Raw genomic sequence first — 13,386 nt, forward strand, 5'->3', positions numbered from 1 at the left:
GTTGATGGATAGTACACATCGGCAAATAAGCTCAATGAATGGAGGGCAGGTAATTATAATGAAGGACTTTAACTATGGAAACACAGGGAAGGAGGATGGAAGGAAGAAAATGGAATTTATGTAGTTACTTAGGTATAATTACCTGAGGCAGCATGTGATGGAATGTGCTAAAGGTGTGAGGGGTACTAGATGTAGTAACTGCATCAAAGAATTTGATATAACCAAATACTGCCACGAACTGTGAGAGTGGTCATATATTCTTGACCTGGGAGGTGCTAAATGTGTGCAATATTCAGTTAAGAGGAAGGGAGGGGGGTATATGTGGAATTACAAGGCTGATAAGTATGGCAAACTTAGGAGATTGTTTGGATCAGTGACATGGCATGTGAAACTGCAAGGGCTGGATGTTCACAGTGCATGGGAAGTGGTAAAGGAGTCTTTGAGAGAATTAATAGCAGACTACATACCTAGAGTCAGGAGAATAAATCAAGTGGGAGTTCAATAAATGAATACCATCATTAAGGACCTACAAACGGAAAAAAAAGAAAGAAAATAAATTCTGGAGGAAAATCAAAGAGAAAGGTGACCAGCAGATACATAAGCAGTACAAAGCAAGCACAGGCCAGAAGGATAACCAGTATGGTAAGAAAGGCCAAAGCAGAGTATGAAAGGAAATTATCTGTACAGACCAAAGATAATCCAATTCCAAAGAGTTCTTTCAGTATGTTGTAAGTAAAAGGAAGAATGATTATGGAAGAATAATTTTAATGAATGCCGATGGTAGGGAGGTAACTGAATCAATCGAAATAGCAGAATTACTAAGTGTGAGCCTTTGGGAAGAATATATATCATCCAGGTGAAGATATTGCAGCAACAAGAGAGCAAAGGCTTATATGGAAACTGAGATAAATGAACTGAAGGTGCATAGCATATTACAGAACACTGATAAGAATACTGCTATGAAATTATAGATGGTATAATTTAATAATTTACAAGTTTTACAAAATGCTAGGAAATAGGTAGTGCCTTTGTTTATATTGTTAATTTAAGTCTCAGCTCTGGATTGGTCCTAAGGAGATGGAAAGAGGAGAAAATAGTTCCACTGCATATAGGATACTCCAAGACTGAGGTATCAGGAGTTGTGATCAAGTTATTGGAAAAATTGGTTAAGAGCAAAATCCAGGAATGGTAGACAGGGATGGAATACTATATGGGAGAAACAAAGTTTTGTGAAGAGCAAGTCATGCATCAGTAACTTACTTGCCTTTTATAATATAGTGACAGCTAAATTTGGATAAAGGTGATGAGTTTAATGATACTGCTAAACTTTGCAAAGACTTCTGACAATATACTACATGGAATTCTAATCATAAACTGCAGCACATGGGGATGGATATAAAGTTGGTGAAATGGATAGGAAGGTGGTTGTTGGAGAGATACTACACCATAGTTTATTCAGTAGAAAGCCTGTGACTAGTGAATGCCACAGGACTCTGGTCTTGGATCACCAGCAAACAACTAAATAGTTCTCTTAGATCCTCTCATATTTAATTTGTACATTAACAATATAGGAAAGGATCCGAGGAACTATTCAGTTGTTTGCCAATGGTACAAAATTGGAGGTAGAGCAATAGTTAATAACGATGATGTTAAGATTTTGCAAGATGATTTAGATAGACGGGCAGTATGGGCAAAGAAGAATGGATGTTAGTTTAATGTAGCAAAATGTAAGGCTCTGAATTATGGGATGAAAAGACAACCAGCTGTGTACCACATTGATGGAACTGTACTCCAGGAAATTGATGAAGCCAGGGATTTTGAGGGTGTTAGTAGATAGGGAGTTAAAGTTTAGAGGGCATATTGCAAAAGTGGCTAAAGCAGCTAATCTGATTACTTAATTACTGAAGAATCCCCTGATGAGCAGAGAGACAGGTTATTACACCTCTTTATAGAGCCCTGGTAAGAACCTATCTTGAACTATTGTGCCCAGAACCTCTCTTCCTCATCCCAAAAGAAACCCAATTCTGTGCACAGATCTAGGTTTCTTGGGCATGAGGAGGTGAAGAGGATCCAGAGGGGAGTGACTAAGATGGTATCAGGTCTATGGAATGAACCTTATGAGGACAGGCTGAAGATTTGTGGGTTACAAAAACTGATGATATAATTGAGACATACAAATTACCGAGGGTTTTTTTTAGAGATTAATATAGAAGAAATTATTCAGAAGAGGTCTGGTGTTGGGAGAACTAAGGACCATAAATTGAAATTGAGCAAGAGTGTAATTAGTGTGAGGACTAGATTTTTTGCATAGAGTGGTGAATCAGCAGAATAGGTTGCCAGATTCTGTTGTGGGTGCCATGATTGTGAATGAACTTAAGGCAAAGTATGACAGATATTGCGTCAATGCTGAATAGTACTTGGTGTGATGTTTAGGCCCTCCTGAGCTCAATGAGTCTAATGACTCCATGGAGTTGCCCATATAATAAAAATAATAATGTTTGCCTTTTCATAAGCAACCAAGTCATTGTAGCTTTCATCTCTTAAAATGCTTCAAGAATTTTGGTATAAAGGGCTGATCACTAAAATATAAGTTCTATATTTAATTTTAATCTATATAGCCTATTTCATTTTACCACTCTAAACAAAGTTTTAATGTAATGGTTCATCATATATATGGCCCAGAGCCTCCATAGCTCAGTGCCTGTCCACGATGGGAGGTATCTTTATCTGATCACCTTTCAACTAAGGGTGAGTTAGCCAGTTTCATAAAGAGATAGAGGATTTTTTTACCCAGAAAGTCAGGTTTTTCATCCCTCAGAACAGACAAACTAGCTCCATGAACACACACACACACACATCTACAGACATGAGACACTATAAGACACTACTGGAATCAGGAATAACCAATCTGTACCATAGGATTTTGGATTCAAATCCCATATATCCTGATTTACAGTCAAACGTAAATGAAAATCAGAATATAATGGCTCATTTCAATTTGCCACTTTAAACAGAGCAAAGTTTTAATGCTCTGTTCATCATATATATATGATGATGTGATTGTCTGTGAAAATACTAGTGGTGGTGGTGGTGGAGGATGGTAGATGGCATAATTGTGGTTCATTGCAGTTGGATTTGAGTGGTGGAGACAGAGTTGTAGAGTAGGTGCCCTCCCTCAATGAGTCTTGGACTCCCTGGAGGTGTCACACAATAATAACAATAATATATATATATATATACACATATATATATATATACAGTCATCCCTCGACTTACGTCCGTTCGAGTTATGTCCTTTCGAAGATACGTCCGTGATCCCATAAGGGAATAAATTAAATTTTTGCTATACTTTCGAAAAAGACGCAAGCGATCCTAAGGAAAAGCATGCACAGTGGCAACAGCACTTTCAGCGGCAACCTCCCTCAGCAGTCGGCACGTGTCTTCAACAGTTCCTATGTTGATTTTGTGCTTGAGAAATGGGTTGTGTATTTACCGTTAGTTATTTCGCGATTTTTTGTGCAATATGGCCCCTACATGCCCAATCAAAACGCCTAGTGAAGAATCACAGAAAAAGAGGTGAGCAATTGATCTTAAAATGAAGTTACAAGTTATAAAGCAACATGAAGCTGGTAAGCCCGTCATTTTGATCACACATGACTTAAGATGGTCTCATTCTACAGTGACGACAATTTTGAAAAATAAGGATAAAATGTCCTCAAAATAGCTGAAGACATGGACCCCAATGTTGAACGTTACTTAATAATAGAAACGAAAGTACCTGATGCATTTGCTTGCTATGCACAAATTTATGATGAAAAGAAGAAGAGGAATAAGCAAAGCACATTTGACATTTTCATTAAAAAAAAAAAGTTACACCAGAAGAGCCACAGCTTGATCATTCACACAGGGAAGGAAATGAAGATCTGATTGTAGAAAAAGATTTGGGTGATTATTCTCCTGTTTTCTAGTGGCAGTAACACACAGTACAGTTTTATAATAAGGTTCAAAAATTAAAATGACAGTATACTTATTACAGTTAAGTCTTTAACCTCTATAACTCTGTTGATTTAATGTATCGACTTACGTCCTGCCTGATGGAACGGTACACACATGTAAGTCGAGGGATGACTGTATATTTATACGAGGGTGGTCTGAAAAGTTCTCGGCCTAACAATGAAAAAACGAATTTATAATTTCAAAATTATTTTTATTTTTCAACATAATCTCCCTTAAGACCAATACATTTATTCCAGCGATGCTCCAGGTCCATTATCCTGTCGAAGAAAAAGAAGCGAGGAAGAGGTTTAGTTTTGGGAAGAGACAGAAGTCAGAGGGAACCAATTCTGAGGAATAGGGTGGATGTTCCAACATTCATAGTGAGATCCCTTAATTTTTCCATTGCCAAAACACCTTTGTGGACAGGTGCATTATCTGATGAAAGATGATTTTTTTCTTCTGCAAACCGGGTCTTTTCTCACGAATTTTTTCGTCTAGTCTGATTAAAAGATGGAATAATTTTCCCCAGTTATTGTTTTACCCTTTTCAAGATAATTAATAAACAAAATGCTTTAGCATCCCAAAACACCGATGCCATGACCTTTCCTGATGATGGAACCGACTTTTTCTTCTTTGGCACTGAACAACAGACTTCTGTCCACTGTTTTGAATGCTGTTTGGATTATGGTATGTAATGGTGAATCCAAGTCTGATCCATAGTAATAAATCAATGCACAAAATCAGTTTTATTCTTGTTAAAATGCTCCAAGGTTCAGAGATTTTCATGCGAGTGCATTTTTGATCTGGTGTGAGAAGATGGCAACCCATCTTGCACAAAGCTTTTTTATTTGCAATTCTTCATGCAAATTACATCCTACACGTTCTTTTGAAATGACTACAGTCTCAGCAATTTCACGCACTTTGACCAATAGCATATCGTGCACTCGATCGATGATTTCTGGTGTTGTTACACTTTTTGGATATCCTTCATGCGGATAATTTTCAAGGCTGGTATGGCCACATTTAAACACTCGGAAGCCCATTTCTTAATTGTCGAAAACAAAGGAGAAGACTGCCCATAAACTTTTATGAACTTCGAATGAATTTCTTTTGGTAGTAAACCTTCTTTTACAAAGAATTTTATAATCGCACGATATTCAATTTTATCCATTTCAAGGGATACAAATAGAATGACTTGCAATTTCACATGGATGCTTATGACAGATGTACCAACTTCGAAAAAAAAAAAATCGTGCCGATAATTTTGCCATCTATGGTTGAGGCTGAAAACTTTTCAGACCACCCACGTGTGTGTGTGTGTGTATAAATTATCGATCGCTGGCTGCAGCACATTTAGGTTTAAACTTGCTACATTCAGTCTCATGTTATGTTAGAGGTTTAATGGAGCCAAAACTCAATTAAACCTCTAACATAATTGTATTATAAATTAAAGATGCCAAGAAATTATATTCTTGGTTTAATCCTTTATTGAAATGTAAGCCAAACAAAGTTTGTGGCTAAAGTATTTTCAGGACAGGAAAACTTGTATATAGAAGCTAATGACTTCAGATCACTTGCCTTGGTATCCCAGAATGCAAAGCAGATATCCTTACAGAGATGCATAATGCTATGCATTAGGGGAAGGGTCCCTACTCAGACCATTTTCAACATTTATTGAGGTCTCATTAGGACCAGACCCTGAGGTGATACAAAGGTTGAAGTAATGCAGAAGTCACATTTCCATATATGAGTAGCAAAAAGTTGTCACACCTGATTATTAAAATATTCTAGATTAGACATAGTTGTTGGTGGAAGTTTTTCCACTTGGTTATAGTATAAATTAAAGATGGCAAGAAATTATCTTCTTGGTTTAATCCTTTATCCAAGTGTAAGCAAACAAAGTTTGTGCCTGAAGTACTTTCAGGACAGGGCAGCTCCCACATTATCCCATAATGCAAAGCATTATACATGTCTGTAAGGATATGTGCTTTGCATTATGGGATACTAAGGCAAGTGATGCAAAGTCATTAGCTTCTATATACAAGTTGCCCTGTCCTGAAAATATTTCAGGCACAAACTTTGTTGCTTATGCTTAGATAAAGGATTAAACCTAGAATATAATTTCTTGGCATCTTTAATTTATAGTATAACCAAGTGGAAAAACTTCAAACTTCCAACAATGATTGTATTATTTCAGCTGGCACAACTGTTAACATAAACAGAACTACAAAATCCTCTCTTTTCTGTTTATGACCAAACAACTAAGGCTATGAGGACAATGTATTCTGTTTCTATTTGTTCTATTTATTGTTTTGTATGGCCAGTTTACCTGTATTGTAGATGTAAAACCAAGCTGTGAGAATGGCTACCTCACTTTCAGTTGCAAACCCATATAAAGGTTCTTCACATCCTTCCTAACTATTGTTTAAATATCAATAAGTTTATACACCAAACAGTGAATTTGTATTAGCACCAAATAAAAAGTTAAATGGTATGTTCATATGAAATCCACAAATTGCGAGTACAGTCTTTCCTTTTTCAAGTATAAACTTATACTCTGAAAAGTTTGTAAAATTTTCATTGTTTAAAGCAAGCTAATGTTTCACTGGACAGTATGATTTTTCATGGAGCAATATTTGAATTTTCATTTGATAAAAAAAAAAGCATAAAATTTTCATACACAAAAGAGTAAAGAGTAATTTCGAAGATTCTATGTATTCAATTTTTGATTCATTATAGCATATTACAGCAAGAAAGGGGCAAACTACAAATAACAGTGAGTCTGTACCATTAGAAATTAGATGTGGCTTCCTTGTTACAACAGCTAATAATCTGAGTGATTTGAGGTAAGGCTTGATATGTAGGTATTGTTATGTTAGATACAGATAAAAATATTAGTGTTATGTGACACCTAACATGACTCATCACAGGAGAGCACACAACCCAGTCTTCACTAGTTTAATCCTCCATCTACTGTCTACCAATAATACTTTTTGTCTGTAAATCATGTGTTTTCTTTGGCCAAAATGCCAGTATACAGAATGACAAATCCTGCCACCTCCATATGAAAAAATCAGCTCACTTTTAACCAAAAAAGTCCATATAGAGGTTCCTCTTATCACAATGAAAATCAATCAATTCATTCTTCCAATCTAAAGGTGCAGTGTTCTGTCATTCTTTCAACTGTGCTAGTCAGGATGAGGGAAACTTGTAAATAATTACGATGGCAATTTAAAAATTTGTAAGTAATAGCAGTTTATCTATCTGCTGTTATTTTTTAAGTGATATGAAGCCAGGATGAGAAACATGAGTCTTCTTGAATGTAAAGTTGTAGAGCAAGATCTTATTATTACCTGACCTCCATGGAGTCCTATAAAGAGTATAGACTCTTTCATGCCAAAAGATTATTGAACCATGCCTTGAACTCCTTCATAGTTTTTGCATTCCCCAATCACTCCACATGCAAAGATGCTGCCTCTCACACCCTCCTTATACAGCTCCCATGGATGTACTCTAGTTCTACCCTTGCCATTCTCTATTCTCTGGAATATCTTATCCACATTAATCTGCTAACAATCCCTCACCAACTTGTCTCTATCATATTTCCCTCTTCTTCTATTTACTAGGCTCTGGAAATGGAATTCCCTCAATTCCTCCTTATATCTGACACTAACTTAGTAAACTTTTTCCAATACATCCTCATCCCCCTGAAAACCAGGTGATCAATTCTATACAATAGTTCATATGTGGCTTGATCAGTTTATATAACGGAACCATAACCTCTCTGCATGTCCTCCTCCTTATTGCCATAATCTATTAGGATGTTCTTGCAATTTTAGTATGTCCACAGTCACTCCCTGATCTTTCATATCCTTCACAGTTTCTCCATTAACTGTATACTCTACATCCTAACCTTGCCAGTAAATTTCAAGACCTTGCACTTTGCAACATTAAACTGACAGCTCCAATCATTTTTCTCATATAGGAGAGAAAAAAAATAACAATGCTGGCCTGGTTGGCAGAGTGGTTAGTGTAGCCGCTCTCCAGCCAAAAGGCTGCAGGTTCGAATCCGCCATGGGCATGGATGTTTGCAATTGTTTTTGAAAATATTAGTGATGGTGGTGGGAGGTAGATGGTGTTAGTTGCAGTTCATTGTAGGAGGATTGAGAGAGTTGTAGAGTAGATGACCTCCCTGGAGGTGTCAAATAATAATAATAATAATAATAACATAAAACAAAAGACACTTAAATTATGAGTAGCATAATGGCAGCTAGGATGAATTGTCTGGAATGAGTTGGAGAACTCCTGGGGATCTCATACAATTATTCACAAAAAAAAAAAAAGTTAAAAAGAAATGTGTACTAATTTATTTTTGATTAATGTTCTGAAAATTTCCAAACAAATCAAATGAAAATCAGTCAATTCATTCTCCCAAACTAAAGGTGCAGTGTCCTGTCATTATTTCAACTGTTTTCAAATGACAGTTCCTAGCTATTGAACAATGACTTTAAGCGAAACTGTATAGATACACCGTTTATAACAGAAAGGACAGACATTTTAAATAGCACACTTTTCCCTTGTAGAAACACTACACGAATACTATTCTTAGTGATTCTTGTGTGTGCGTGCAATGATTCTGCCATAGCTATCTTTAGTCAAATCTGTAAACAATAAAAAACATTTTGCAAGCGAATGTGCTGCTGCTATTTATTATGTGATCTAATTGCACAAATCAATGCGGTTTAATCACTGAGATTTTATTTCATTTGTGAATATTCTGACAGCACGGTGCTAACTTAGTATGCGTGACTTATCACTGGAACCCTAATCGGTACTTAAAATTCTTCAACTTAAGATTATGGCTTAGTACATTCTACAAGCAAACACTTATTTCTGCAAAAAAAAAACAATCAATAAAAAAGTTTTCACACGTCACAAAATAAGAAACGAAACAAAATTTGTAATTCTGAAGTTTTTCGGTAATGCTTCAATTCGCATTTACTCAACAATGGCTAAAGTCGGAAATTCCACAAAGATATACATAGCAGTATAGAAATGTTACATATCCTAACATTCATTTATTATGATTTACTAAATATTACAACATTTATTCCAGAAGATACAAAACATGCTCATTTCGCATTGCCAACCATACTAACCGCCTGTAAATTGAAAATTGAACGAAATCACGTACCTTCCCGATATCGCGATAATGGCGTCCCTTCTCGTCCTTACGAGAAACGTGGCTGTTGCGTTTATTATTCGTCCTCCTCTTTTTGTCCCTTACAGAATATATTATACATTACCGTGCTTAACAGTTGTTTATAACATTTATACTACCAGAATGATTATATGAAAGTTCATTGAAATATTGGAATAGTATATAAATTGAGATGGTGCTTTGGAATTTTTTAACATTCTTTCTTATTTTCTAATAGGCGGCGCAGTGAGCAGATTAAAAGCTTGCATTCTTTTTGTACGAATGTATATTAAAAAGTGTGTTGTTGAAATACATAATATACAGTATTGGATCGAAAAAGAAGAGAAAAATCAATAATATATATTATTCTTTGTATATACGACTAGTGTCTGAAAAATGCTAGAAAAGGCAACACAATTATATTCATCCGAATAAAGAACCATGGATGTAAGGGCAAGGTATGGTTATGCGGCGGGTGTTACAAATGTCAGAAAATTTAAATTTGACACTGATTTCTATTAATAATATTTTCTAATCACATAACAGTCGAAATGGCAATGTGCTATTATTGTACTGTACTCCATGTGATATTTTTATTTGGTCACATGTTTACTTTTTATTATTAAAACAAGATTCCACCATGGAATCCACCGACTGATCGTTGCAGCCCAACGTTGACTTTTATAATGGATCTGGAGCAGCTTACATAGCTTTTTGAACCTGATATTTAATAACCTGATATTAAAAATTATTAGGGCTTTCACTTTATCTGCTTGAAACAGAATCATTGCTTTTTATGCTTTCAATTTCAATGAATCGATTTTGGAACTTGCAACAAGTAATTACATACTGTTTATTTATCATTATCACATGGCTTCCTTATTGTTTGAGGATACTATTACTAAGATTAAGCAGTAATAAAAAACTACTTGCACGAGGAGTGCAAAAAGGGAGCTAAGCGAGGAAGGTAACTTGCTTGATGAGAGTAGTAAAAGTGCACTGCGAGCAACAGTTAGCTAATGAGGCTTTTAAAAAAATACCAGAGTTTTTTTTTATATACATATATATGTATATATATATATATTTTTAAATAAATATTTAATGACTTTAAACCAAGATAAAATATTAAGTTTTAATGAAAATGATACAACTAGTTTCAGCCTTTTACAGCCTTCATCAGGTATCCACTAAAGGTAGAACACAATAATAAAAATTGAAGTTACAGTAAACTGAGAATTACAGGCACAAAATGCAATACATAATTGACACAGAAAATGTTATATTTTTCAAGTTGTTCTATCTAACGCGCTATTGTTTGTTGCATGTGTGCTTGCAAGTTCTCGTGAATGCCAGTATTGAACAACTGCAGCATGGCTATCAGGGATGTTGTAACTCAAATTGCTGTTCAGAATTAAGGAGGATTTCCCTGGTCACACACACACACACACACACATATGTGTGTGTGTGTGTGACCAGTATAAAAAAAAGAATTAAAATGTTAGGATGACATTGATTGGTTAAAATGGCAGAATGGTAACCACAGCAGAGGATATGGTTCAGGTATTTAATGAGTACTTCATAAAGGTATTTCATTTTGTGAATGTGACATCATACAAAATTAGAAAGCTTTCACCACCAAAGCAGTCATAGCTGAGTGGTTAAGACATCAGACTAGGAATCTGTTAGGGTCTCTCCACACAGGTTCAAATCTTGTTCCACTGCAGAGAATTTTTTGCAGAGTGTAAAAGGAAATTAACAGTTCAGGCCAAAGATAATCCAACCCCAAAGATGTCTTTTGATATGTTGCAAGTAAAAGGAAAAATATTTATGGTAGAATGATTTTAATGAATGCCTATGATAGAGAGGTAACTGAATTAATCAAAATAGTAGAATTACTAAGTGAACATTGCAAAAGTATATCATCCAGGTGCATAGCATATTACAAGACCTTGATGTGAATACAGCCATGGGATTAGATGGTATATCAGCTCAAGTTTTATGTGAAGGTGCTAGGGAATTGGCAGTTTGATACTTTGAAAGAGGGGAAAATAGTTCTGTTGTATAAAGGAGACTCCAAGACTGATGTAGAAATTTACCAAACAATGAGCATATCTGGAGTTGCTGTCATGGTACTTGAGAAATTAGTCAAGAGCAAAATACAGGCATTGATAGACGGTAATGGGATACTGTATCAGGGGACAACATAATTTTGTGAAAGGGAGGTCATGTCTCAGTAACTTGCTCACATTTTATAATACAGTATCATTAATCTGAGCTGGATAAAGGTAATGGGTTTGCCTTTATCCAGCTCAGATTAATGTAACTGTTTACAGTGATACTGCTGGACTTTGCAAACACCTTAGACAGGATAACACATGGAATTCTAATCAATAAACTGCAGTGTATGGAGATGGATATAGGATTGGTGAGGTGGATAAGATACTAGTTGATCGAGAAATATCAGAGAGTAGTTTATTCAGGTGTAGTGTCCAGAAAATGGCCTGTGACTAGCGGTCTGCAACAGAGCTCTGTTCTTGGACTGCTCTTGTTTAATTTGTACATTTATACTATAGGAACAGATCTGAAAAAAACTGCTCAGCTGTTTGCCAATGATGAATGAAACTTGGATAGAGCAATGGTTAATATAGATGATGTTCAAATTTTGCAGAATGATTTTGATAAAGTGGCAGTTTGGGCAAAGGAAAAAGGATGATCAATTTAAGGTGCAAAGTGTAATTTTGTGGTGAAAGGTTTACCAGCTGTATACCACATTGAGGGAACTGTACTTCAGGAAATTGATGAAGCCAGAGATTTGAGACTGTTGAAGTTTAGAGGCTACATAGAAAAGTGACTAAAGTAGCTCATTGGATTACTTGGTTACTGAAGAATATTTTGATGAGTAGAGACAAGCAGGTTATCATCATCAAATTCCTGTTACGTATCCCTAAGGGATGTACCAGATATGATAGTACTACATGAAAAATTTACATCATTACTAACTTCCTATCTACAATTTTCCTCCAAATTGTCTGTTACCTGTCAAGACTGCAATGTTATCAGGTCTTATATTTCTATCGTCTAAGGCAATTTTTACTGTATCAATCCACCTATATCTTGGTCTTCCTCTGGGTCTTTTTCCTGACAACCTGGCAGAGAACACTTCTTTGCTAATCTTTCCTTGCTCATTTTGTTTAAGTGACCATACCACCTGAGATTAGCTCTGCTAATGCATTCCTGGATGCTGACAATGTCAAGTTCTTTCCTGATATCCTCATTTTTAATATATTTGCCATTGATGGCATCTGTTCATGCCCCTAATCTTGACTCTCATATCTGCTGTCTCTAGTTTTGATTCAGGAGTTTTACTTCTGATCCAGTTCTCAGATCCATAAGTTAAAATTGTTTGAATGGTGTCTTGTATATACAGCTAATTTAGTGTTTTGATTAATTTCTTTCTTATTCCATATAAATTAATTCAGTTGACTTCTTACCAGCTTTGTTAATTCTGTTGTCTATTTCTACCTTTAACTACCTCAGATGGTATGTAACAGAGGGCATACGAAGATTGATGGTCTTGGATTTGGTCATCTCATCAAAGGATGTAATTATAAATGAAGTCAAATCATCAATTGGTGAGAGTGACCATGAGGTGATTACCTGGTGGTTGCCAGCAGCGTGAGGACCTCTGTAAGAAAAGGGTATATGTGGAACTACAAAGGGGGGGGGGATGATTATGAAGAGCTTGGGAGACAGCTTGCAGGTGTAGCATGAATGAAGAGATGTCTGGAAAAGAGATCAATGCAGCTTGGGGGAATTTCCAAAAACTATCTAGTAGATGCAATATCTAAATGTATTCCAAGGGAGAGAAGGTTAAATAAGGTAGGTGTGAAATGGATGAATAAATAGATTAAGCGTGCGATACTGAGAAAAAAGGTATTATGGAGGCAGCATCAGAGAAGTGAAAATAACCAAGGTGAGAAGGTTAAATAAGGTAGGTGTGAAATGGATGAATATAAGCATACGATACAGAGAAGAAGGGCGTTATGGAGGCAGCATAAGAGAAGTGGAAATGACCAATTCCATGAGGACTACAAAGACCAGGCAAGACAGGTGACGTGGTGATGGTAGCTAAAGGGAGGTATGAACAGCAGTTAGCTAATGAAGCCAAAAAAAATCCTAAGGAGTTCTTT

At 35.9% G+C, this 13,386-nt stretch overlaps 2 protein-coding genes across 2 annotated transcripts in view; one reads left to right on the forward strand and one right to left on the reverse strand.

Annotated features, from left to right (window-relative positions):
• The window catches only part of LOC150103204 (protein BANP-like), a 329,769-nt gene extending 320,496 nt beyond the window's left edge, over positions 1 to 9,273 (reverse strand). The window contains exon 1 of the mRNA XM_090398157.1: positions 9,191 to 9,273. The gene's annotated coding sequence lies outside the window, so the exon portion shown is untranslated. The remainder of the gene's footprint in view (positions 1 to 9,190) is intronic.
• A 207-nt stretch (positions 9,274 to 9,480) lies between these two features.
• Fam92 (CBY1 interacting BAR domain containing protein Fam92) overlaps positions 9,481 to 13,386 on the forward strand; it is a 170,324-nt gene continuing 166,418 nt past the window's right edge. The window contains exon 1 of the mRNA XM_090397465.1: positions 9,481 to 9,654. Within this exon, the coding sequence (XP_090253591.1) occupies positions 9,638 to 9,654 (17 nt within the window). The 5' untranslated portion in view covers positions 9,481 to 9,637. The remainder of the gene's footprint in view (positions 9,655 to 13,386) is intronic.

Source organism: Typopeltis vanoorti, chromosome 9 (assembly GCF_054136105.1).
Source record: "Typopeltis vanoorti isolate ZY-2024b chromosome 9, IOZ_Tvanoo_1.0, whole genome shotgun sequence".
NCBI classification, from domain to species: Eukaryota; Metazoa; Arthropoda; class Arachnida; order Uropygi; family Thelyphonidae; genus Typopeltis; species Typopeltis vanoorti.